The 27,824-nt window shown below is 38.2% G+C and overlaps 1 protein-coding gene across 2 annotated transcripts in view; it reads left to right on the forward strand.

Moving 5' to 3' along the window:
* Positions 1 to 27,824, forward strand: part of MICU1 (mitochondrial calcium uptake 1) — a 247,185-nt gene that overhangs the window by 130,961 nt on the left and 88,400 nt on the right. For both annotated transcript variants that reach the window (XM_073878854.1, XM_025850225.2), the window contains 2 exons: positions 2,538 to 2,652; positions 25,924 to 26,006. In XM_073878854.1, coding sequence (XP_073734955.1) covers positions 2,538 to 2,652; positions 25,924 to 26,006 — 198 coding nt within the window. The remainder of the gene's footprint in view (positions 1 to 2,537; positions 2,653 to 25,923; positions 26,007 to 27,824) is intronic.

A 27,824-nucleotide genomic window follows, 5' to 3' on the forward strand; every position in this document is an offset into this window, starting at 1 on the left:
CTTATGATTGTGGATTCCATCTCGGGCTGGGGCGAAAATCGTTAGAAAGGAAATTTTTGTAATAGTTAACTACATTTAAAAGACTGGATTAGATAATAGTATGTATTAGTATTAAATATTCTGGTTTTAATTAAATTTATACTGTGGTATATAAGAGAATGTCTGTTCATAGGAAGTATATAGTAGAGTATTTAAATGTAAAGGGGCGTGTGTATTGAACTCTCAGAGGTATAAAAGAATATTTATATAAAATGATGAAACAGCTAAGGTAATATGTAAACTATCAGTGAACGTGGGTAAAAAGTATAGGAGGAAAAAAGTATATGATAATTTCTTATATTGATCTTTCCACTTTTCTGAGTTTGAAATTATATCAAAATTAAAAGTTACCAACAGAATTAGATTTATCTTTTTGTCATCTTTGGAAGTGTAGCATAGTCCAGATGATTGTTAGAAAAAAAATACTGTTAGATACGCTTCTTTGTCTTAGCTGCCTCTTTTCACTCTGTCTTTAAGACTTTATGTGTTTCTCAACTTCTGGATCCCAATATTTATTTTATTTGCTTATGGCAATCTCTCTGTATGATCATTATGTAATTAATGCAAAGCACTCAGCTTTTATACATGTTTATTGTTCTAGCTAGTAATGTTATGCCTTTGGGAGCCTATTCTCATGTAATTTTTCTTATTCACATACTTTATTTTTGCAGTATCTTGGATAATGTAAAAAATGTAACCATTTATTTCCCTTTTTTGAGAAATTAAAATGTTAACTTTCCAGTGAAAGGCTTTGCTGCTCTAGTTCTCTTCCCATAGCCTTTTTTTTTTCTTTGAAATTTGTGTTCAGTCTCTTGGTAGAAGATCAAGTGTGATATGAGATCTAACCTTAATTTGAACCCATTGGACTGTGTGTGCATTTTTGTTGTCAGTTCCGAGAAGTAATCTCTAAATGCTGTCAAACAGAACCATGCTTTCTGTCCACCACAGATGAGTCAAAGAAGTCCTTTCCTAACTAGAACGTGCCATCAGAACCTCACTGCTTTGTTAGCATTCAACTATGGACTTTTACCTGTTTATGCTTACCATTTCATATGAATAAACAAATACCCAATAAGGCTATTTTGGATAGGTTTATTAAGAAGATCATGATGATTCATTTGGTACTTGTATTTTCAGTTGGCTAACTAGTTTTCTTTCTTTTGTGATGTATGATGGGATCTTCACTAGACAGAGGTAACCTATTGAATAGTTGTGTACCTGGATGCTGGTGTGGTGGTGCTTGTTGGTTTAGTTTTCATGATACTCCTCTGAGGTTACGTTTGCAATGCTGCTTCTTATTTTGTGCTTGCATGACATTATTACTTTGATTGCTCTTTGTTGGTTTGGGTTCTTAAAACCTCCTATTTCTACTTTTGGTACCCAGAATAATTCCTTGACTATTTTTAGTTGGTCCGGAACTTACGGAAATTAGTTCCAAGTCTAACTCTTTGGTGGATCCTTTTCAGTTTTTGAAAATATCTTCAGTGTCACCACTAAGTTTATCATTTGGCTAGAAATTAAGAAAACAGGTAGCTTTGCTTAAACACACAGGAGGACACCGCTTGCCAGACAGGCCATTACCAAGGCTAAGAATCAACTCTTTGTGAGTTTTATAGATTAAACAAAAATTAATATATACTTAGAATAAAATGTAAGTTTTAGGAGAGTTTCATGAAATAGCTGAAACTTAGGAACCTCTGGCAAGGTATCAATAAATACAACTAAATTAAATCATGCCTAAATATTAGTGTGCATGCCTTGATTTACCATTATCTTTCAGAGGCGCTGTTTGCTCTGCAAACTGTCCTTCATTCCAAACCCAAGATTCTTGGGGATCATAAGGTAAAAATTAAAATTATTATATCAGAATTTATTTTTCTGAGCATTTGTGTGGTCCTTGAAAATAGTTGCTTACCTCTTCATTTCTGATCACGAGTGGTATAGTTTTTCTTAGGCAATTAACTGACTTCTTTTGGGCAAGTTGTACAGATTTCATTTTGGGTTTTTTTTGTTTTTTTGTTTCTTTTGTTTGTTTGTTTCTACTTTATATGCCTCTATAGAAAAAGGTGGATTGTTTTTATTTTTTTATTTTTTTAAGTTTTTATTTTAATCCTAGTATAGTTAACATAGTGTGTTATATTAGTTTCAGGTGTAAAAGATAGTCATTCCAACAATTCAGGTAGATTGTTTTTAAATCCAAGAAACAAAACCAGTCCGAAGTGGACCAGTATATGTCAAATAGCAGGAGTTCATAAAATTGAAATTGTTTTCTAGTGTTCATATTAAGCCAGTTTTGAAACAAGCAAAATCATCATTTGTCTTATAATTTTAATCATCTTGGAAACTGTAAAGGATCCATTAATTTGGAATGGCCATCAGAGAATTGCTTATGATAAGTAGTGTAAAACTATCACATAAATGGTGATTCATCTCTAATCTCTGTTCTCATTCTGCTATGTCTTCTTTTTATCTCTTTGTGGGACCCATGTATTTAATAGAAAATTGCCCAGGAACGAGAAAAATTTGCTGATGAAGGCAGTATATTTTACACCCTTGGAGAATGTGGACTCATATCCTTTTCGGACTACATTTTCCTTACAACTGTTCTTTCTAGTAAGTATAAACTTTTCTTTTTAATTGTTTATAGGGAGCATACAGGACTATGAAAAAAGTTGATTGGAGGGGGAAGTAAGACGTTTGTAGAGTTAATGAATTAAAAGTTACATATAATTTCATTTGTTTGAATTCTGTGTAACATGTATATAGAACCACCTGAGAAAGAGGAAGAAAAAGTATCAAGGTAAAGTTAAGGAAAAAAAAAACTGTGAAGTTAAATCTTCCTTTGTTTGAAGCCCTTGTATTCTGTGAAAATAGATTGTACATTGTATAGACTTTATTAATGTTTCTACTTCCCCATTAAAATACATATTGATCTATCATTTCTCCACTAAAGAAGAAAATTGGCTCAGTTTTTCTAATTGTGTTGAATATTCACTTTTGAATCTTAGAGCATTACTCCTTAAAGCACAAAATTCAATTTGACTCATTTAGAGCACTGATGAATTGCTGATTTTTTAAAGCTAAACCATTTGGTTGATAAGTATGCTACTCTCTGGGGCGCCTGTGTGGCTCAGTCGTTAAGCATCTGCCTTCGGCTCAGGTCATGATCCCAGGGTGCTGGGATCGAGCCCGCATCAGGCGCCCTGCTCTGCGGGAAGCCTGCTTCTCCCTCTCCCACTCCCCCTGCTTGTGTACCCTCTCTCACTGTCTCTCTCTCTCTCTCTGTCAAATAAATAAATAAAATCTTAAAAAAAAAAAAAGTATGCTATTCTACATGGCTTTTTTTTCTAACCATTCAGAAAAACAAACCAAAAAAATGTATGTTTCTAGCTCTCTGTTATACTTTATTAAAATCTACCTAACTTGGGGCACCTGGGTGCCTCAGTCAGTTAAATCTCTGCCTTCTGCTCAGGTCATGCTCCCAGGGTCCTGGGATCAAGCCCCAAGTTGGGCTCCCTGCTCTGTGGGGAGCCTGCTTCTTCCTCTGCCTCTGCCTGCCACTCCCCCTGCTTGTGCACGTGCTCTCTCTCTCTCCCTCTCTCTCTGTCAAATAAATAAATAAAATAAAATAAAATAAATCTACCTAAATTGAACCAAAGAGATCTGATTTGTATGTTTCAAAGAAGTGATTCTGAAGTTTTTTCCATGTGTGACATATCAGACAAAAGTAACTGCCTCTTCCTTCTGTAGACTAGTCATCTATAAAGATAAAACTTTAAGGTAGTTTTTAATAAATGACATACACAATACACAGTTCCTGCCATAGCTCTGACCACTCTTACCCTACTTCCCTCCATTGACAGAAAAATGAAGAAATATAGGCTAATATGCCTTACCACAGCTGTCTTTGGGATACCAATGTGTCTGAATAAATTCATGTGGTGGACCAGTGCTCTAACAATGTAGATATATATCGATTTGTTGTGAAGATCCAAAATAGTGAACTAAAATAAAAGAACATTTCTGATCTTCAGTACTGTTAAACTAGTTGTTATTTTGGTAGGGTATCGTTTTCCAAAATAGACTTCAGTTCAAATCCTGGCCCCACCACTTCTTAGCTTTGTGATTAGGGGCAAGTCAGTGAACTTGTTTATCTGTTTTGTTTGCAAAATGAAGGTGACAATAATCCCAAACCCAAATTACTTATTTGAGGATTATGAGATCATGAATATAAAGTTCCTAGTTCAGTGCCTAGTATTTAGTAGGTATATAATCTGCCTGGGTTTTTATTCTTGATATCCTATCACAAAATGCCAGTTCATATCTGATTTTAAAAGATCCATAAACCTGGTCATTAAGAAAACCCCAGCAGAATTGGTAGGAGTTTTTAAGCCTTTTTGTGACTTTGAATAGAATTTGCATTCAATAGGCATGATGTGTTAGAAAGAGTACTGCATTAAATGAAGAGACCAACTTGGAGAACTGTACTGATATACACTATATACAATGGCAGTAGTCCCTGTAAATGTTTATTGAGCTGAAATGAGATTTTAATTTGTATCCACTACTCAGTCCTGTTACCTTCATTATCTTTCAAAGTGTCAGAAGGATCACAGAGCAGAACTTTCAGATTACCGACTGTGTAACTCCTTTAATTGAACCATGTTAGAACCGGTAAAATCACACTGACCCTTAAATTCTGGAAACCACTCCATGAGCTCTACTGGTCTAGACACCTTTACTTGTTGGTGGTCAGCTCCTAGCTTAAACATGGTGGGTGATTTACAAAAAGTGCTTAGTATTACAATGTCACATACAATTGACCCTTGAACAACGCTGGGGTCAAGGGTGCTGACACTTCTCCCTCCCCCCACAGTTGAAAATCTATATATAACTTTTGATTCCCAAAACTAACTACTAATAGCCTACAGTTGACTGGAAACCTTACTGATAACATAAATTCAATTAGCACATATTTTGTATGCTACATGTATTATATACTGTATTCTTAAAGTAAGCTAGAAAAGAAAATGTTATTAATAAGAAAGAATCATAAGAAAGAGAAAATACATTTATAGTACTGTACTGTATCAAAAAAAATTCACATATAAGTGGACCCCCCCACAGTTCATATGTGTTCTAATGGAAGTTATTAGCACTGCACTGTGGCCTCATAACATGAAAATAATTCTAGATAGCTTAAGGAAGCAGTAATAAAACAATTATAAAAGTTGATTATTAAGCATCTTCCTTATTAGTTACTATTAATCTTCAAAAAGCCACCAGAAAAATCAAAAGCAAAAAATGCTATGGTATGTTCAGTACCTAGGAAAAGACCTAATGAGAGTCAGGCATAATTCAGTGTATTCTGATTTTGATTCCCTCTTTAGATTTTGAGGAATCAGTGGAGTAATTGAATTCAGTGATTTTCACTATAGCAGGATTTCATATACTGAGAAGTAAACCACATTCTCATTGTGACGCTTATTTCTCACAAACCTTTTGAGAAATTACAACAGCATTCAAGTGAATGTTTATATTTTATTTCTCTTGCCATTCTAAACTCAGGAGCCAGTCACCAAGTATGTGACTTGGAGATAATGGTGCTGATCAGTGCCATTCCATCTGATGAAAATGTTAACAGAAGTTATAGATGAAAATGTTTTTCAGTCTGAGTGATCTGTTGAAAAATTCGGGCAAGGCAGCATACTGAGATCTGTCAACAGATTTAAGGCAGTTAAAAATCTTTTTTATTGGGGGGCGCCTGGGTGGCTCAGTTGGTTGGGCGACTGCCTTCGGCTCAGGTCACGATCCCGGAGTCCTGAGATCAAGCCCCGCATCGGGCTCCCTGCTCTGCAGGAAGCCTGCTTCTCCCTCTGACCCACTCCCCTCTCATGCTATTTCTCTCTCTCTCTTGTTCTCTGATAAATAAACAAAATCTTTAAAAAACAACAACAACAACAAAAAACAAATCTTTTTTATTGGGACATTGGAGTTGGGGAAGTTACAGAAAAAATTTGGTTTAGCTATTAATCTGCATAAGCTTTTTATGTCTAGGATTATCTACCATTGCTAAGTGGACATTATGAGGAGTAAGACAGAGCAGATGAAAGGATGATCTTACTCTATGTTATTTCTCTGCCTGTAAGAGATGCTTAGAATTTTAGAGATACTCATTTGCATGTTCTAAAGCCAAAAGTATCTCATTGTGTTGATTACCAGTAACTTCTTTCTCTGACATTACCTGTTCTTAAGGTTAATGTGTTGATTTTATAATAATGTAGCTTTTTCAAAACAATAAATTAATGCTTTTAAATGTATCAAATATTTATGATACTGAATTCATTTTCAGCCAGTTGTTTCTGAGAACACTATGCCATTTCAGTAACCCTGGTGTTAGAGAAAGTTAAAGCATTTTCATCTTTGTATCAACAACCACATAAGAATTGTAGCTCAGATGAGCAAGAAATAAGTGGTGTTTGTGTTTAACTCTCTTAGTTCTGCTTATGACTATATGAGAAGATTAAAATGTTTTCTTTATCTGCAAAAGGAAGTTAGTATTTTGGGAATTTTGAGATTTCTTCTGAGGGTTCACAAGGCTAAGAGGAGAACAGAGACTAAAGAAGCAAATTATGGCTTAAAACAAAAATAAGACTGAAACGTATTTTGACTATCTTGAAGATTTCATAATTTTACACTTTACAAATAAGAAACTCGTTCTTATTTGCCTTTTCATACTTGTGTTTTATTTGAATTGATCCATTTTCACTTTTTGAAAATTCTAATAGAATTCTAATACTGACTTAAAATGTTACAGAAATCTGGTTAAGGGCATGTGATGTTTGTAGCTCTCCTCTTCCAGCAATAACAGTGAAGCTAAGGCTGTGTTCTAAAGAAGAGGGTCTGAATGAGATCTTCAGGAGTGTTTTTGTGTGCTCAGTGGGCTGATGCTACTACCACCATAATGATGTCTGCGTACACTTTGTCCTCTCTTGAATGGCTTATGCTTGCTTTGTGCTGCTTTTCCAGGGAGTCAGTTCTTTGTGATACCTAAGATTCAGGTAGGGACTCCAGAAGAGAGAGAAGAGAGGAAGTCTCTCCTCGTTCTACTTCTCTGCTCCTTAGGCCCGTGGGAACAAAACCTAATAGGGGAAGCATTTGGTAAACCCAAAGGCTTCCCTCTTTCTTAGGCTGCATTTATCAATGCAATAAAAGTTCATGGAATAAGAAAAATAAAACTACAAAATAGGCTAAATTCTCTTTCAAGAAAGTGCCCTCATGTATAAAATTATTTCTTTTTCCCCCTTCATTCTTCAGATCAAAACTACCTTTCTCTTAGCATACCTCAATTAGGATTTTGTGTTTTTTAAAACAAGCATTAGAATTAAAAAAAATTTTTTTGCATTGAATTGTGAATCATTACAACTCCAGAGATATTTGCAGGAAAATGTTTATTATTCAAAAGAATCTCTAATTAATGAAAGTTTAGACAATGGATGTGGTATCACTAAGTAATATCTTGAAGTAGGAATTTCATGTAGTTTTATATCCCCAAAGTACCTAACACTGTATCTTACTAATACTATTCATTCTAAAAATATCTGAATGAAAGGATATTTGGGATGTGGCTTCTCTGAGTCCCTTTAAGTAGAATGGCAACCCAGCCACCCATCCATCTCCATACCCTTGATTACAGTGTAAAATGGACCTCGGTTTACCTTTCTTTTTTCCCTAGAACAGATTACAGAAAGTTTTCCAGATTTCAGCCCCTTATAATTCTTCTATCTTCCTCAAGATCCCAGGAACCTGGGATCATGACCTGAGCCGAAGGCAGACGCTTAATGACTGAGCCACCCAGGCGCCCCTGAATACTTAATTTTAGTATACATATTGATGTATACTAGTAATCCTGCCTAGTATTTAAAGCTGTTTTAAAATGATAGCTATTCTCTATGAATATATACATGATGAAATCTAGAAAATTAATTAGAATACTAAAATTTTCTATTTGGACACTAAACTGAAGAAACAAGTAACTTTTGGGTGAATGCCAAGCCAAGTCACAGGTAAAGAAGGTCCTTCAAATTAGCATGAATTAAGTATCAAATATCCAGTCTCTTCATTAAAGCAGCTAATTCTGAGCATCTACGCAATAAGTTGTATCTTGGCATAAGCCGTCACTTTGGCTATTATTGAGCATATGGAGTGGACTAAAACCACATAGAATGAAATGGAAGTCAAGCAGATCATTTTTTTAGAGATTTTATTTTTAAGTAATCTCTACACCCAACATGGGGCTTGAACTTACAACCCTGAGATTAAGAGTCGCATGCTTTACGGACTGAGCCAGCCAGGCACCCCTATAGATGATTATTTTTTAAGATATTTCAAGACAGAAGTGGGGATCTGTCTCCTAGCATATGTAATTTGGGCATAAAAATAGTAACATGCATTTGAAGAAAATACATTCCTAAAGTAGAGCGTGACCTTAACCAAGGGTAAAGCACTGGCATGCCTTTCAGAATCTTGCTCCCAGGAACTCTTGGGGAATCCAAGCCTTTTGACATCTCTGGCATTGAATACTGTCTGTAACACAACTGTCAAATAACAGTGTAAGGAAGAGCAATTTAAATGAAAGACTGTTTCTGGCAGCTCTCAGAAGGTCATCCAGTAACTGAGGCTGAGATACAGTTCAAAGACAGGTTATGTACTATGTACTAGAAACATAGCTATTTCTTCTCTTCAGATGTGAAATTATAAATCTTCTTTTTTGAGAATTGGGGCTGAAATGTATTTTCTAGGAAAATGTAAATGGTAGAAAAGCAGTAATTAGAAGGAATAAGTCTGTACAGCTGAAGCCTTGCTGAAGGAATTCAGATAATTTTCACAATCTTAGGAATATTTTGAACTCAGGTTCTTGACATGTAGTGTTCTGTATTCTTTAAAAAAAAAAAAACCTTGCCAATTGATGTTAAATAACTAAATCCCATGGAGATGCAATAAAGAATAAAGAGTTCTCTTTGTAGCCATTGCAGAGTCTATATGTAATGATGGTAGGCTCATGTAGTTTCTTTCGTTGTTTTAGGAGTTCCAAATAAAAGCCAGACTAAGTAAATGTGAATTTTAAGTGTGTTTTAAGAATATACATTACCTCTCTTAAATGTTTTTTTCATTATGGTCAGAATTTATTTGGCACCTGTGTGGCTCAGTCAGTTAAGTGTCTGACTCTTGATCTCAGCTCAGGTCTTGATCTCAGTGTCATGAGTTCAAGCCCCGTGTTTGGGCTCCACGCTTGGTGTGGAGCCTACTTAAAAAAAAAAAATTTTTTTATTAGAGTGAAAACATGGGTCTTCTAATCAGATCCTCCCAGTAAGTGCTGCTAGGAATAGCAATTTAACTCCTGCCCCCTACCCCTGTAGTCATGGTGTCCTGGCTATCCTGTGACTGACTATAGACCAGTAATCACAGATGTTATGGGTTTTTCTAGGAGCTATACAAGGTTTAGCATCATGGCTGTACCTTGCATCTTGGGCAGCTTTATCCTCTATCTGCCGTACAGTTAGACTAGCTTAGACTTGGGCTTAGTCCTCAAAACTACATGAGGTGATTTAATATAAAAAAAAATTAATATAAAAAAAACTACATGAGGTGAATGAAATTTTTTCTAAATTGAGATCACTCTCAAAGGTGAAGTCCTTTAGACCTCTGAGAAACTGGGGTAAAGTTAGGGTTCATTACCTCTTTTGGGGGGAAATTAGTTGTTCTCCTCTCATTTGACTACCAAATTCATAGTGTACTCAAAACCATTTGTGCATCAGAATTTGGAATGGTTTTGGGTAACTATGAATTTGGTTGTCAAATGAGAGGAGTTGCTTCAGTTTCACCCCACCCAGAGACCTGCAAAACTGAGACATACAGAGTTAGCTAGGAACAAGGAGGAAAGGCAGGGAGACGACTATCAGCCATAGTGTGGGAATGACCGGGATTCCCAGTGATGCGCTCTGTGGAAGACGCCAGCAGCTTTTGCCACTGAAGATCCTGATGGCCAGCACAGCTACCACATACTTCTGTAGATTTCACTGGTTTTCTCCCCAAAATATTCATATTCACTGATGCCAGACACCCTCTCTCTCCCATTCTCCACTGGAGCCTGGGACCTGCACCAGCAGCCAGGCCAAGCCTCTGAGGCTGCACAAATGCAAGACTCCAGCCTAGACCCCTACAGCCGATCTCCACCACTGTGTATGCACTCAGAGCTGACCCCTCCAGCTATGCTCTTGCATACTGCTGATCTCATGCCCTTCACTGGCCTGCATTGTGGTGTTTGAACCTATGGCAAGATCCTGTAGCCATGGAAGTACATGCCAGAAGCCAAGGTTCCCACAGCTGTTTGTGGGCCCAGATCTGGCCTCATCTCCTGTTACTGGCCTATACCACTGGGCTCACCTGCAACCAGTCCCTCCACCTGTGTACCCGTATGCCTGTGGGCTGACTCAGGACATTCACCTTTACTGCTATGCACCCATGACAAGACCCAACAGCCACAGTAGTGCAGGCTGATGGCCAGGGCTACCGCAGCTGCCAGTGTGCCCACACCCACTGTGTGTGTGTTTGCAGCTGGCCCCTACAGCTGAGTATGTGCACACTACTGGCCCCAGCTACTACCACTGTCTGCCCTGGTTCCTACACACTCGACCTGGAGGTTCTGCCCAAGGATGCCAACCACCAGTGTAGCCTCTGCAAATCACCTGTAGTTCTTGCAAAGGACTACACAATTATCAGTACGATAGACCCCAGCATCCTGAGCTGATGAGTCACCACCACGTCTGGACCCAGAGCTACCACACAGCCCTGCACTTGGCACCCTTCACCACCAGACCCAGGGCTGTAGCACATGCCTGTGTGCCTCACCCTCAGTAAAGGGCTTCCTTCACACAAGGCAGTCCATGAAGTAGAAAAGATAACCACTTCTTCAAATGCACAGACACCTACACAAGGCCGCAGGGATCGTGAGGAAGCATGGAATCATGACTTCACCAAAGAAAAATTCTAGTAACAGACCACAAAGAAATGAAGATACAAGAATTACCTAACAAAGGTCCACAATAGCCAAACTGTGGAAAGAGCCAAGATGCCCATCGACTGATGAATGGATAAAGAAGATGTGGTATATATACACAATGGAATATTATGCAGCCATCAAAAGGAATGAGATCTTGCCATTTGCAACGACGTGGATGGAACTGGAGGGTGTTATGCTGAGTGAAATAAGTCAGAGAAAGACATGTATCACATGACCTCACTGATATGAGGAATTCTTAATCTCAGGAAACAAACTGAGTGTTACTGGAGTGGTTGGGGGTGGGAGGGATGGGGTAGCTGGGTGATAGACATTGGGGAGGGTATGTGCTACGGTGAGCACTGTGAATTGTGCAAGACTGTTGAATCACAGATCTGTACTTCTGAAACAAATAACGCAACATATTTTAAGAAAAAAGAAAAAGAAAAAGATAACAGGAGAGGAAGAATGAAGGGGAGTAAGTCAGAGGGGGAGAGGAACCATGAGAGACGATGGACTCTGAAAAACAAACTGAGGTTTCTAGAGGGGAGGAGGGTAGGGGGATGGGTTAGCCTGGTGATGGGTATTAAAGAGGGCACATTCTGCATGGAGCACTGGGTGTTATGAACAAACAATGAATCATGGAACACTACATCAAAAACTAATGATGTATGGGTGCCTGGGTGGCTCAGTCGGTTAAGCCACTGCCTTCAGCTCAGGTCATGATCCTGGAGTCCCGGGATCGAGTCCCGCATCAGGCTCCCTGCTCGGCAGGGAGTCTGCTTCTCCCTCTGACCCTCCCCTCTCTCATGTTCTCTCTCTCTATCTCATTCTCTCTCTTAAATAAATAAATAAACCTTTAAAAAAAAAAAAACTAATGATGTAATATATGGTGATTAACATAACAATAAAAAAATTTTAAAAAAAGAATTACCTAACAAAGAATTCAAAATAATTGATATTGTTCTAAATATGTTCAGAGAGCTACAAGAGAACACAGATAAATAACAAAATCAGAAAAACAATAGAAGAACAAAATGAATTCAGCGAGATATAAAACATAAAGAACCAAACAAATTTGGAGCTTACGAGTATAACGACTGAACTGAAGAATTTGATAGCTCCAGAAGACTGGACCAAGCAGAAGAATCAGTGAGGTCAAAGACCTCATTTGCAAGTATCCAGCAGAGGAACAAAAAGAAAAAGAATGAAAAGAAATGAAGAAAACCTGCTGGACTTATGGGACATTATTAAGAGAAATAGTTTACACGTCACTGGAGTCCCAAAAAGAGAAGAGAGGGAGAAAGGGGTAGAAAGCTTAAAGAAATAATGACTGAGACCTTCCCAAACCTGGGGAGCGATTTGGACATTCAGGTTCATGAAACTAATAGGTCACCACAAAATTTCAATCCAAAATGATTATAATGAAACAGACTAAAATCAAAGACAAAGACAGAATTTTAAAGTAGCAAGAGAATACAAATTTCTCATATAAATTTCCAATAAGGCTATCAGCTGAATTCTCAGCAGAAACCTTGCAGGCCAGGAGAGAATGGAGAATATATTCAGATTACTGAAAGAGAAAACCTGCCAACCAAGAATACTTTAACCCACAAATTTGTCCTCTCAGACTATGGACTCTGAAAAACAAACTGAGGGTTCTAGAGGGGAGGGGGGTGGGAGGATGGGTTAGCCTGGTGATGGGTATTAAAGAGGGCACGTTCTGCATGGAGCACTGGGTGTTACATGCAAACAATGAATCATGGAACACTACATCAAAAACTAATGATGTAATGTATGGTGATTAACATAACATAATAAAAAAAAAATTGTCCTCTCAAAATGAAGGTGAGATAAGTATGTTCCCTAACAAACGAAAGCTGAGAGACTTCATTGCTACTAGACCTGCCATAAAAAAATGTTGAAAAAAAAGAACATGAGATAAGTATGTTCCCTAACAAACGAAAGCTGAGAGACTTCATTGCTACTAGACCTGCCATAAAAAAATGTTGAAAGTTCTTCATGCTTAAGTGAAATGACACTAACTAGTAACATGAAAATATAGAAAACACTGGTTAGGTAAGTACATAGTTAGATTCAGAGTACTCTAATACTATAATATGGTGGTGTGTTAACCACTAGAGTTAAACTCTAGTATAGAAGTTAAAGGACATAAGTATTAAAATGAGCTATACCTACATTAATAATGCATACACAGTATAAAAAATGTATATTGTGACATCAAAAACAAAATGTTGGGAGGAAGGAGTAGAAATTTTGTATGCAATCAAATTTATCATTTTAAAATAGACATATCTGGAAGATGTTTTAAGTAAGCCTCATGGTAACCACAAAATAAAAAGCTATCGTAGAAACATACAAGATAAAAGGAAACTAAAGAAAATCATAAATTCACCAAGCAATACAGCAAGAAAAGAAAAAGAACTACAAAAAATCCAGAAAACTATAAGATAGCAACTCTTAAGTACTTACCAATCAATAATTACTTTAAATGAAGTGCATTAAGTTCTCCAAACAAAGGGCAGAGAGTTGCTGAATTCACAGAAAACGAGACCCAACTATATATGCCTACAAGAGACTCACTTCAGCTAAAGGGAATACATAAGTTCGAAGTGCAAGTACACAGAAAGATTCTACACAAAATGAAACCAAAAGGGAGCAGGGATAGCTATACTTGTATCAGACAAAATAGACTTTGTCAAAAACAAAAAAGACAGAGTCATCATGTAATGATAAAGGGTTAATTCATCAAGAGGATATAACAGTTTTATTTTTTTTTAAGATTTTATTTATTTATTAGAGAGAATGAGATAGAGCACATGAGAGGGGGGAGGGTCAGAGGGAGAAGCAGACTCCCCACCGAGCAGGGAGCCCGCTGCCGGACTCGATCCCGGGACTCCAGGATCATGACCTGAGCCGAAGGCAGTCGCCCAACCAACTGAGCCACCCAGGCGCCCACATATAACAGTTTTAAATACACATGCATCCAACTTTGGAACACTTAAGTATATTAAGCAAATACAGATCTGAAGGGAGTAAGCGACAATAAATTAAATATTAGGGGACTTCAATATTCCATTTTCAACAATTTCTTATCTTTATTATTTTTTTATATATTTCTTATAAATAACATGGTTTGATCCAATCTGGGAGCATTTTGCCTTTTAGTAGAGGAATTTAGTTCGTTTAACTTCGTTGTGGTTTATTTGGTCTTCCTTCACCTCATGTTTCTATGCTTCCTTGCTATTTTTTTCTTTTAAACTTTTGTTCTAGGCATTGCAGTTCTCATGGAGCTTTTATAGCAGTTTGTATTTTATTTTATTTTATTTTATTTTAAAGATTTTATTTATTTATTTGACAGAGACACAGTGAGAGCAGGAACACAAGCAGGGGGAGTGGGAGAGGGAGAAGCCGGTCTCCTGCTGAGCAGGGAGCCTGATGTGGGACTCGATCCCAGGACTCTGGGATCATGACCTGAGCCGAAGGCAGACGCTTAACTACTGAGCCACCTAGGCGCCCAGCAGTTGGTATTTTAGAAGGCCTCTTTCTCCTTTTTGTTTCTTTTAGTCTTGGGTGGTGTTTTGGTTACCCCCTGAGGTATTTACCTTTTAAAGACATGCTAAGATTTACATCTTCAAGGGACCTAAAAAGAAACTGTTAGGCGTGTTGGTGCCTTTTGGCTGGTTTTGGCAGTCCCAATTAAAATGTAGTAGCACTACCCTGTGATTCGAGGGGGCACACTAGAACTAATTCTCTGGACTCAGGGTCAAATGGGACCTCTTTTAAGGGTTGGAAATGAAGGAGGGGGTCATTTGGGTTACTGTGGTCCTGGAAATGATAAACCCACTGGACCATGCCAATTTTGCACAGCAGGACATGGGCTTTATCTTAATGTTTTCTATTCATTGTGATCCTTAGCATTGATCACTGTGATGGAAGGATGGGCACGGAGAGCCAGGCAATAAATGAGGAGAGGGAGGGCCCTGGTATGAGTATCAGTGGTTCTAGGGGACTTGTCCTTCCCCTTTCCTTCTCCCTCCCTGCTGGAAGCCTCAGTAACCCAGTCATCTATTCCCCTGGTGGCAAGGATGCCTCCTGAGATGTGTTTCTCACTTCTGCCCTGTTCAGGGAAAAACTGATGGGGCTCAGGATCTGTAATATCTTGGAGAAAACAAGCATATAGCCCAGATAGATCTTCAGGACAGTTACGGATTTTAGGGTCTTTAGAGTTACTGTCCAGTTGACACATTTTGGCAGCTGTGACTAACAATTCAGAGCCCTTTCAAACAAATAAGAAAACCTGCAATAGCCAATTAGTTCCCCTCTCTGTTTCCTGCTACATAAAATCTTAAAAGTTTGAATTTCAGTTAAGGTATAGTTTTTTTATCTCAGTTTCTACTTCTAGATTTTTTTTTCCTGTGACCTTAATCTTAAGTGTTATTGGAGTGCCTGGGTGGCTCAGTTGTTAAGCATCTGCCTTTGGCTCAGGTCATGATCCCAGGGTCCTGGGATCAAACCCTGCATCGGGCTCCCTACTTTGCAGGAAGCTGCTTCTCCCTCTCCCACTCCCCCCTGCTTGTGTTCCTGCTCTCGCTAACTCTCTCTCTCAAATAAATAAAATCTTAAAAAAATATATCTTATGTGTTATTACCAGAAAATTTTGGATGACATCACTGTGAGCCTCCTTTATAGGTGGCTGCTGCTTTTTTCAGGGTGTCCCAAGAGACCTCTCCATGATTGAGGTCTGCCTCCACTCAGGTGATATGCAAAGGGTCTTTGGGAAAAGCCCGTAGGCCTCTGGAGTGTGATACCAGAGTCTTGGCATGTTGTATACATGACATTGAATAACATCCAGGAAGCGTCCGTGGGGTTTTGCATTTTTCAAAGAGCTGGTGTCCCTTCTCGGGGTTCTTAGGAGACGCTGGCTGGCACCAGATGGTCAGGACATTTATATTTATCTGTTAATTTTTTTTAGCAACATCACACCAGGGATTGGACCCATAATACCCGGTTGGGTCAGTGAATGAAGAGCAACAGTAGTGAGTGAAGTAGTGATACAAAGACCGTAGGCCTGTTGTATTTTCCTCTGTTGTATTTTTCCTCTGGTTGTGCCACTGGTTTCCATTTGCAAGGCTATTTCACTCTCTGGGGAAGGACATATAGTCCTGGTACGGCTCTCTGGCTCCCTGGTCAAGGTGAAGTTCTCCCGTCCTCACTAATGGCAATCTTTGCCTTATGCCTTTAGCCTAGAGCCTCTCCTCGGGCAGTGACAAAAGCCTTGTGATCCAGTCAACTCTCCTTAACTGGCCTTGGCCTTGAGGCTTGGAGTACCCTGATGCACACTTATGGTCAGTTAAGGCCCTTGTAATTAGTAGTCTAATAGTCTTGTTAGACCAGATGGCTTCAGTCATGCTGCTCTGGGGAGATAGTTGGATTATTACAGCAGCCCTGACGTTTTGGGTTGGCTACCCCAGGTAACACAGGACAGAGGCAAGATGAGAAAGCACGTGGCAGCCTGACAGACACGCCCTCCCCCACCCCCCAGCAAGCAGTGCTAATTTCTCAGATGGTGTTACCTCCTGAGTTAGGTAGTTGGTAGGCAAGGTGCAGGTAGAGGGCATTCCCCTCAGTTAACTGCACAGTCATGCACTTCTGCTGCCTATTTCAGTTGTTTTGCTGAGACCTTAGCTTCGGCATTATAGAACGTAACTCAGTCACCTAGAAATGCCTTGGGAGCATTCATTTGGGCCTGGTGAGCTTCCACAGACATCTCCCCTTTCCAAAACAATGTCATGACTGGACCAACCCTGTGGTTCCAATTGTAATTGCAAGATGCTCTTCAGCAACAACTATCAGGAAACTTTGAAAAAAAAAAAAGGTTTATTACTTAAAAGACCTGGAAATTACACAGCACACCTAGGCCCACACAGTGAGCGAGGTCACAGGTAGAGAGTGCTGAGGGTACATTGGCCTGGGGTACTGCTTTTATTGGACTTGAGGGTAGGGGCCTAGGGTTTCACAGGCTTACTGTTCATTGCTAAATTTACAACATAGGAGCCAGGGGGTGCCTGGGTGGCTCAGTGGGTTAAGCATCTGCCTTCAGCTAGGGTCATGATGTCAGGGTCCTGGGATCGAGCCCCATATTGGGTTCCCTGCTCAGTGGGGAGCCTGCTTCTCCCTCTGCCCCTCCACCTTGTCCTGCTTGTGCATGTGCTCTCTCTTGTAAATGAATAGAATCATAAAAAAAATTTTTATTTTAAAATAAATAAAAATAAGAGCTAGAATTTACTGGGGAAAAGACAAGTGGCCCAAATGGTTAGTGATCAAAATCACCCGCAATCTCTAAAACAAAGGAGGCTCCATGCAGGGAGGTGGCCCAGCTCCATCTAGTCGTGTAGCTGGCAATATGTCTGTTTGAGATAGCCATCTTTGGGAAGTGCATGCCTTGGCCACCAAAGCTTAACACACTTACATTACAAAAAAGACAGCTGTCAGGGCTTACAATTACAGGTAGCATTTGAATTAAATTATAAGTGTGTGTGTGTATATTGGGGAGTGGGGGGCAACATGACGTTTATCCAGGATGAAGTCATCCATTTCTCTTGATGTTTTAGAAGTTGAGAAATGTAGCTTCCTTTCACTTTCTTCTCAGTTTTTACAATTTTAATAATCTGGCATTTTTTTATTCCATATTATTTCTTTAAATGACTTTACATTACATATTTTCTCTTTCAGGGATATTTCTTACACTTCATTACTATACATTTTACATTTTGGCAGAATAGCCAAGAGTGTGTGCACTAGGGATCTGCCTGGATTTGAATTCTGGCTCGGTGACCCTGGACACACTGTACCTTAGTTTACTCTTCTTTAACAAGGGGTGGGTGTAATAGTACAATGTCATGGAGCAGTTGGGAGGATTAAATAATTCATATAAAGTGCCTATACATAATAAATGTCATGCCAGTTGCCATGATTATTATTGTATTAATAACCATTATTTAAGCTTAACTCTGTTATACTGATTTTATTACTCAATTTATTGCTCACTTCTTAATTGATTTCATCTTCCCTGTCTTTATTTCTTTGATTGATTTTTGTTGTTGGTTAAAGAATTTCCTCAGCTGGGGGTTGTAAATTTTTTCTTAAAGGGCATGATAAATATTTTAGGCTTGCTGGCCAAGACAACTACTAGTACTAGTTGCTGCTACTCACCTCTGTGTAGCTTGTAGCTCAAAAGCAGCCATAGACAGTACATAAACCAGTGGCTAGCCAGGAGGGCATAGTTTACTGACCCTTGCCCAAGACTTTGTTTCTATTTTTTGTGTAATTTTATTAAGGTATGTTGATTATACAATTTCAAAGCCCTTGCATACCTGAGAATATCTTCTGTCACTAATGTAGGTAAATGATGACTTCATGTGTATGTAACTATTAGATGACAACTGTTTTCCCTCAAGATTTTATAGAATTTGCTCTGTAGTGTTCAGGTGTTGCAGACAATTATGATACAACCTGATACTTCTTTTTTTATGATAACTAATGTTTTTTTCCTCCTGGATGGCTGAGGATTTGTTTTCTTTTTCTTTATCCTTGGCATTTGTCATTTCACCAGGGTAACTATTTTTCTGTTCTGTGTTAAAACAACAAGGCTAAGGAGAAGAACTAGATTGATGTACCTTGAACTTTGGCTATTTCAGATTGCCTTATTGTCTGTTTTCATCCACTAAGGACATTTTCTGTATAGTATATAGTATTCCAAAAGTTAGCAGTGAAAATTGTTTATTTTATCATTTTGAATTGCATATGATGTGATATGATATTTTAAGTGGCAGAATGTTCACTATTTTGTATTAGATAGTTTGGTTCCTGTTTAATGGAAGCATACCGCTGCATAACCACAGAAAACATATTCAGGAGGGGTGCCTGGGTGGCTCAGTTGGTTAAGCATCTGCCTCTTGGTTTCGGCTCAAGTCATGATTTCAGGGTCATAAGATTGAGCCCTGCATCCAGCTCTGTGCTCAGCAGGGAGTCTACTTGAGATTCTCTCTCCCTCTCCCACTACCCCCCCAACTCTGCCCTCTCTCACTCTTTCAAATAAATAAATAAATAAAATCTTTTTTAAAAAAAAGAAAACATTCAGGAAACAGTCTAATTAAATTACCCTTGGTTGAGCATATTAAATCATGAAATGATAAGGAACTAAAATTTATAGTATAGTCAAACTCATTGTAGTTTTTAACGACTGAGCCACCCAGGTGCCCCAAAGTCATTGTAGTTTTTAAAATTGTAATTCTAGCACAATCCACAGAAAAAAAAAACCCTTGACTTTTTTATTTCATAACAGTATCTGTGTTATTTCACAGTAACTGGTTATGAACCAGTTATACTCCATGTGGATTTTTTTAATTTGCCATTCCATATCTTGTATTTCAAGAATAATTGTTTGCCCGATTTCAGAGCAGAATGCCATAGTTATTCTCATCAATTCCATTGACTTCAAATGGCAAGATTAATAGTGGATATTTTGGTCAGTAGATAATTCTACAAGACAAAGATGAGGGGAAGCCTGATGATGGGACTTCTGAGTTGAAGCAGAAAGTGTAATAGTTAAACTTTTGAGCCGCTGATATTCTCATTATGCCCTGCTTCACATAAATATGCCTTGATACCCAGTTAACTGTGTATAAAAATTAAATGTAAAAGACATAACTTTATAAAAAGAAGTTTTTCTTGACTTTGTACTTAACCTTTTCTCATTCTTTAAGTCTTTTATATTTTTGAAATATTTGCAGCCCTTTTTATTAGCTATAGTGTTAACATGATACTCGCCATGAAACTATTAGAAAATGCTGAAAAAGCTAATATATCATATTTACTTCCTGTACAATAAATAGTTACTAAGATTAGTAAAATCAGATTTATAAGGCAAGATATTGATGAAAAGAAAATCAATCTGCTGCTGCTTAAGTGTGTTTAAAATAATTCCTAGGATATTTTCATTTTGTATACCACCCTTCTTCTGAAGCTAAATCATCCCAAGGAAATGTACAACTACAACACATGGTACTGTGGGAAATTTCCCCTCTCCTCTGTATAAAAGGCAGAAATATTTCTTTCAGACTGCATATAACCATCAGACCTAGGAGAATTCAGGGAGGGGTCCTGTTTTGAAATCCAGTCTTAGAGGTTTTTCTCCCCTCTTTCCCCAAGTCTAGTGTTATATAGAAAGCAAGACAGTATGCCTTCATATAAGAGGAATGCTAGTATGTTAATCAGCAGAGAAGCAATCCTGGTGTTTCTAGAAAGGATACGTCATTCCAGAATTAACTACATTTAAGATATTCTGCATTCATGGGAGACATTGACCATCTGAAGTACCCCAGGGGAGGACTGTTGAGTGCTGAATTCTGGAAGCAAGTTCTGAAAAACCCTAATAGAGACAAGATAATACGTTTTTATGTATTCAGAAGGCCATCATAGAGACAAGGAAGCAGATTTATGTTTTTATCTCTGTAGAAACTTAAGCTAGGACAGTTTGTGGGTGCTTCACAAAATTATATTTGTATTCTGTATGAGAAGAGAAAAGCTCATTACAGCCAACAGTGGTTAGACTTCAGAAATGGCGACCTCTCTTTCTCAGAAATAATCAGAGGCTATGTGATCATCCTTACAAATTCTGTAGGCAAGTTCATCATTAAATAGAGGTTCATCATAATCTAAAGGTTTTTTTCCTAACTCAGAGTTCTCTGATATTGCATATTAATTACCTCATTTATCCTATAGCATCATTTTAAAACAAGAATAGTGCGGGTAGGAATTCTGTGGTAAGAGAAGCAAACCAACAGGAAATAAGAATCTAACCTATTCATGTTTTTGTTTTTTGGGTTTTTGTTTTTGTTTTTTTTGACAGAGAGAGGGAACACAAGCAGAGGGAATGGGAGAGGGAGAAGCAGGCTTCCCGCAGAGCAGGGAGCCTGATGCGGGGCTCGATCCCAGGATCCTGGGATCATGACCCGAGCCAAAGGCAGATGCATAACAACTGAGCCACCCAGGCGCCCCTAACCTATTCATGTTTTTGTTTATTCCATCAGTACTACCAAAAACAGATTTTAAGGCATAATGACTCATGTTGTTGGAAGAGCCAGAATTAGAGCCCAGTCTTGTGCATTTGCTGTTAAAAAATAGTAAGTGAAACAGTCATGAAAGTTTTGAGACAGCTAGTGTCGTTTCTGTCTGATTATTTGACTTACCACACATAGACAAAGATGCTTTTTTTCTTATTACTAAAATGAAGCAGAAAAATCTGTTGTGCTTCCAGAAACAATCTAGAGTTGTTATTGTCATCACTATTGTTAATGGTAGACTAATATAAACACAGATTCTTAACTAGAACAGACCTAGTGCATCTCCATTTCCTAGTAACAAAGATTGTCATGGAATTCTGAGTAAAAGATGTAATGAACTTTGTATAGAATCTTACTGTTTTAATCAGCTCCAACATATGCTGTCATTTTGGAAATCATTGTATAGGAGGTAGATTATGTTGTTAACACAGTGGGAGAAAACTTCACCGTTCACCCTGTCAGTAGCCTGGGATTCAAAAGAATTCCTCTCTCATTTCCTTTCTGTGGAAATTGATTGTGAGTTAGCAGAAACCCTGGACACGTTAAAGCTTTCCAGAACAGGGCGCCTGGGTGGCTCAGTTGGTTAAGCGACTGCCTTCGGCTCAGGTCATGATCCTGGAGTCCCTGGATCGAGTCCCGCATCTGGCTCCCTGCTCAGTAGGGAGTTGCTTCTCCCTCTGACCTTCCTCCCTGTCATGCTCTCTCTCTACCATTCTCTCTCTCTCTCAATAAATAAATAAAAATCTTTAATAAAAAAAAAAAAAAGCTTTCCAGAACAGCTAGATCTAAAAATTACACTGAGGGACACCTGGGTGGCTCATTTGGTTGAACATCCAACTCTTGATTTTGGCTCAGGTCATGATCTCAGGGTTCCTGGGATCGAGCCCCACATCCGCTTCATGCTCAGCCGGGAGTCTGCTTCAGGATTCTCTCCCTCTGCCCCTCCCCCTGCTCTCTCCTTCTCTCCCCCTCTCTCTCAAATAAATAAATAAATCTTTGAAAAATATATATATATATATTACTCTGAAGCCTACATTTAAAGGGAGACAGGGAAGTACAAGAGAACATGATCAGGAGATGAAGATTGAATAGGCTGAGAGAACTACTCCTGGAAGGACCTTTCCTGATAGACCTGGTAAGGCCTAACTGAGAGCATGCAAGGCTGCAGCCCTGACTTGCTTTATCATGACCAGCTCACTAGAAGCTCAGCCTCTAGAGTAGTGTCAGTGCATTTACTTTAATGAACACTCTGTGTAGCTCCATATAAAGCAAATCCCGTGTTTGAAAGTAAGCCAGGATCAAGAGATATAGAAAGCTCAGGAAGTACACCATGTGCTGTGTTTGGTAAAATGAATTTAACCTTCATTGTAGGAGGACATATAAACTATGATTTGCTAAAATAACTCGTTCAGTCATTTAAATGATAACTGTGCCTTCACAAAACTCACGGGACAATAAGAATAAAATATGATAAAGCTAAAATTTTAAGCACTCTGTACACCCTCTGTAACCAGTAGAGCTAGGGAATGGGAATACTGCTTTAATTCTTGAGCTTTAATTCAACATACTGACTGGCTCTCTCCAAATTTTTCCCTATTTCTCTGCGTTAGGACTGTATTCCTCCTGATGCCATCACCTCTGTCACTGCTTTCTTTCTCCTTCCTTTTTTTTTTTTTTAAAGATTATTTATTTGACAGAGAGAGACACAGCGAGAGAGGGAACACAAGCAGGGGGAGTGGGAGAGGGAGAAGCAGGGCTCCTGCTGAGCAGGGAGCCCGATGCAGGGCTTAATCCCAGGACCCCAGGATGATGACCCGAGCCAAAGGCAGATGCTTAACGACTGAGCCACCCAGGTGCCCCTCTCCTTCCTTTTATCTTAAATATTGGCTTTCAGCTGCACTCTACCCTTTCCTCCACCTTCTCCTTAACCCTCACTTCTCTGTGGGCACCCTCACTTAAGGCTCTGTGTACCAGCAACTGCCAGCTTTCACCTCTCTTGTCTCACCTGTAGACCCATGTTTCCCACTTTCAGCGTTTTCATCTGAACAGGCTGTGGACCCCTTGAATTCAGCAGGCCTGCTCTGAATTAATTCCTTTTATTTCTCAAACCTTTTACATCTGTTTTAGCTCTTGGTTAATGACGTGCAAGCTACCCAGTAGCCTAAGGCAGTCATGCTGTCAGCCTTTTTTACTCTCAACTCTTAACAGCTAATTAATCATTAAGCTGCATAATTCTGCCTCCTTATTTCAGATTTGTTTCTTCCTCTCCATTACCACTGCCATCACCTCAGTTCACATTTTCAACCTTTACAAGAGCTTCCATGATCTTCTCTGAAGCTGGTTCTTCTTTTTCAACTCATCCTTCAATTCACGCTGTAGCCAGAGAAATCATTTATAAATGCCTATTTGATGGTGTTACTCCCCCACTGAAAACTTTCAGCAGCTTCATATTTTCTGCAGGTATCTACAAGGAATAGGCAGGTAATATATTTCAATGAAAGTGAGCAAAGTGTAAGACCATAGGGGAGAATAGGAGATGCATTCCTGCCTAAAGCAATTCATATTCAGAATTTTTAAAAACAGATGACAAACCTGAGAATCTAAAGGTGCCTATGGGTTTCCAGTTAGTGCAGCCAAGCCTAACGTATGAACATGGCGTATGCAATGTTTCTCTTATGTCAGGTATGTCCTTGAAATGAACAGCTTGGAACTCAGCTATTGCAGACTGATGTAATCAGTGAGTCATGTTTTGTTTTTTTGTTTTTCTAGGTTAAAACATACCAGAATAGAGTATGTGTTTATTATTGTTCAGAACCACTGTCTAACTATTGGATGTCATGGAGCATAACGAAAAAGTTTATTGCCTTTGGAGTCAGCATTGACCTAGGTTCACTTACCATTTCTGCCACATATTAGCTATACAATTTTGAGCTAGTCATGTATGGCTTTGAGCCCCAGCTTCCTACTCTCTTTAAAAAATAAATAAAAACTTTCAGGGTTGAGCATATAAAATCAGATAATTATGAAACTTTAAATTATTGAGCTCAATGCTTGGCATAATAACTCTTCAGTAAAAGCACCCAGACAAGTAGGAAAAATTTAAGAAGTCACAGTAAGTATACAAAAATCTAATTCCCCTCACTTGTATCCTTTGCAGCAATTGTACTTGTGACCTAAAAAAGCACAAGCCCGTTGGAAGCCATTATCAAGTGAGGCAGGCAGTTGGAAGCTGACAAGCGTATGATTCACCCAGGCAACTAAAAACCAGGAGCTCACCAGCCTAGCTGGCTAGCTAGCTGAAAATGGAATTTAACCCTACAAGATGTTACTATTGACAAATTCATAAGCAAGATGGGAATATGAATTCTCTGTAACTGTGGATAATGCACTAAGCCCTTTTTACTTTTTTTTGTCTACATATAATCTTTAAATTTTTTAATAAAAGTTATGCTAACTGAAAATTTAATTCAATAGTATTAGCATATATAGGATATTTTATTTTGGTTTACTCTCCACATCTATATAAATTTGAAGTACGAAAGGAAGGAAGTAAACAATTTTGTTTACCAGAACATTTAGCATGGTAAGGAAGAAGGGACATTACATTTTATTCTAATGTACAAGTATATTAATTATATTTATATTATACTGATTGATCTAGGACCTCTAAAACGTCTTGAAGAGTTTTTACCATTCAGTTAAGGAAAAGAAAATATATACATCCATCTTCTCAAGCTTTGCATTTTTCACTTTATTTTTAAACTCAGCTTTATTTTAGCATTTACATATACTTTGCTCAGTAATTTGTATACCCAGCTGACATGGTTGAAATAGGCTGAGTAGCTACCAGTATGCTTTTCTGCCTATATAGATAATAACCTGATGGCTGAATGACATCTGCTGGACTCCTGAGTGCACTTAAAATGGAGAGACTAGAAAGACCAAAGTAGAATCTAGCTAGTTTTATTTTTTTTAAAGATTTTTGTATTTATTTTAGAAGGAGGGAGTGTACACACGTGCGTGCATGTGTGCATGTGTGTGTGTGGGTGTGTATGGGTGGGTGTGTGCGGGTGAGTGAGGGAAGGGGCAGAGGAAGAGGGAGAGAAGCAGACTCCCAGCTGAGCCTGGAATCCGATGCTGGCCAATCTCACAACCCAGAAATCACAATCTGAGCCGAAACCAAGAGCTGGGCGCTCAGTCGACTGAGCCATCCAGGTGCCCCCAAATCTAGCTGGTTTTAAAAATGCAAAACAAAGACTTAGAGTTTCAGCCTCTTACTTTGCAGCAGTATGTCTCACCCCAAGCCGACTTTCATGCCCAGATAAATAATGCTATATTTAAGTAACAGAGCAACATTAATATGATACAGTTAAGAGGATCGTTTCTAATAAAGCAAAGCTGAAGTATTTAGGAGATTAGTGTTGAAACTCAAGAGACAAGTGCTATCTTAATGGCCATAGTCAAGTTTCTCTTTTGGTTTTAAGGAGTATCACTACAAATTAATCTAGATAAATATGGTGGCATTCTGTGCCTTGATAATACTTTGTGTTTAACCATCTGTTTTTCTTAAAGGAATGATTTTTTATTTTTAGTCAATGCCTTCTAAATACCTTTCTTTCTCCCCCCTCCCTCTTCTCCTTCCTTCCCTCCTATCCTTTCCTTCCTTTCTACTTGCAGCTCCTCAGAGAAATTTTGAAATTGCCTTCAAGATGTTTGACTTGAATGGAGATGGAGAAGTAGACATGGAGGAATTTGAACAGGCAAGTTGTCCTGGAAAGTTCCTTTAAGTACATTAGTATTTAATACATTTTCATGTACTTTGGAGTTATTTTGGTCTTGGTCAGCGTACTCAGATGCTATCCAGTTTTTGAAGTACCTAATGTGTCATTTAAAAAAATCATCCTCACTTTTCACAAGTGGGTTTTGTTTGTTTGTTTTCACTCTAAATGTAAGGAGTTATTTGAGCATATGATGAAGATCAAAGTTCTTCTGATTCCCCAACATGAATTAGACTGATGCTGAGAGGAAAAATTTGGCTATTCAATCCTGTGTTTAGTCAATGCTTATTAAACAGCTCCTTTGTGCCAGGTAGTTCCAGAATATAAGGATATTCTGAAAGAATTTCTATAAGAGAAGGAAAAATGATGTCATGCCTTTGACTGTAGCAGGTCCAAGCCATAGATGTATACGTTTCTGATGAATCCTAGAAAGAGACTACATTTCCATAAAGCTTCTCTCATTGGTGGGCCATGATACCTCTTTAGATACAATGATTATGATTGTCAGAATGGTTTCAAAACAAAACAAAAAATATATATATGGATATGTAGGAGAAACCATTTTGTATTTAAAATAAGGAATGTAGCAAAAAGGAAATGGGAGAAAGTATGAGGTACAGTACATCTTTAAATAAATTCACAGAGACAAATATTTTTAAATACCTGGAGACATTTATTCAAATCTGCTCATTGTGTCCATTGAACACCTGCACTTTTCCATAATCCTGCACTTTACTGGTATTGCTAGGTGGCCTCAAATGATTATACATAGAACTTACCTTGGCATTTTTAAAATTTTATTTTATTTGGAGAGGGGATAGGGCTAATTTTATTTTCATTTGGACTTTAGTCGAGAAACACTGAATTTACCCCCTCACACCCCCCTTTTTCTTTTTTTTTTTTGAGTTTTTATTTTAATTCCAGTTAGTTAACATACAATGGCAATATTAGTTTCAGGTGTACAGTATAGTGATTCAAAACTTCCGTACATCACGCCGTGTTCATCACAAGTGCAACTTTAATCCCCATCACATATTCAACCCATCCCTGGATTTTATTTTATATAAAACTATTCAATTCTATTTTTATTGAGATTTTATTGATATAACATTGTATTAGTTTTAGATATAAAACAATGATTTGATCTGTGTATATATTACAAAGTGATTACCACAATAATTTTTTTCTTTTTTTTTTTTAAGATTTTATTTATTTATTTGACAGAGAGAGTGAAAGATGGAACACGAGCAGGGGCAGAGGGAGAGGGAGAAGCAGGCTTCCCACGGAGCAGGGAGCCTGATGTAGGGCTTAAATCCCAGGACCCTGGGATCATGACCTGAGCCAGAGGCAGATGCTTAACCAACTGAGCCACCCAGGCGCCCCGTTACAAATTTTTTTTTCTTGTAATGAGAATTTTTAAGATCTACTCTCTTAACTTTCAAATTTACAATACAAAACAGTGAATTATAATCACCAGGCTGTACATTAATCCCCAGGACTTATTTATCTTATAACTGGAAGTTTATACCTTTAGACCACCTTCACCCATGGGGACCCCTGCCTCTGTCAACCAACAGTCTCTTCTCTGTATCTATGAGTTTGGCCTTTTTTTTTAAGATTATATATATAAGTGAAATCATACTTGTCTGTCTTTGTCTGATTTATTTCATGTAGCATAATGCCCTCAAGGTCCGTCCATGTTAATCACAAATGGCAGAATTGTCTTCTTTTTTATGGCTGAATAATACTGTTTTATATATATATATATATATATATATATATATATATATATATATATAT

This window comes from Callorhinus ursinus, unplaced genomic scaffold, assembly GCF_003265705.2.
Source record: "Callorhinus ursinus isolate GAN/ISIS: 27379988/994484 unplaced genomic scaffold, GSC_fseal_2.0 scaffold31, whole genome shotgun sequence".
Taxonomy (NCBI): Eukaryota; Metazoa; Chordata; class Mammalia; order Carnivora; family Otariidae; genus Callorhinus; species Callorhinus ursinus.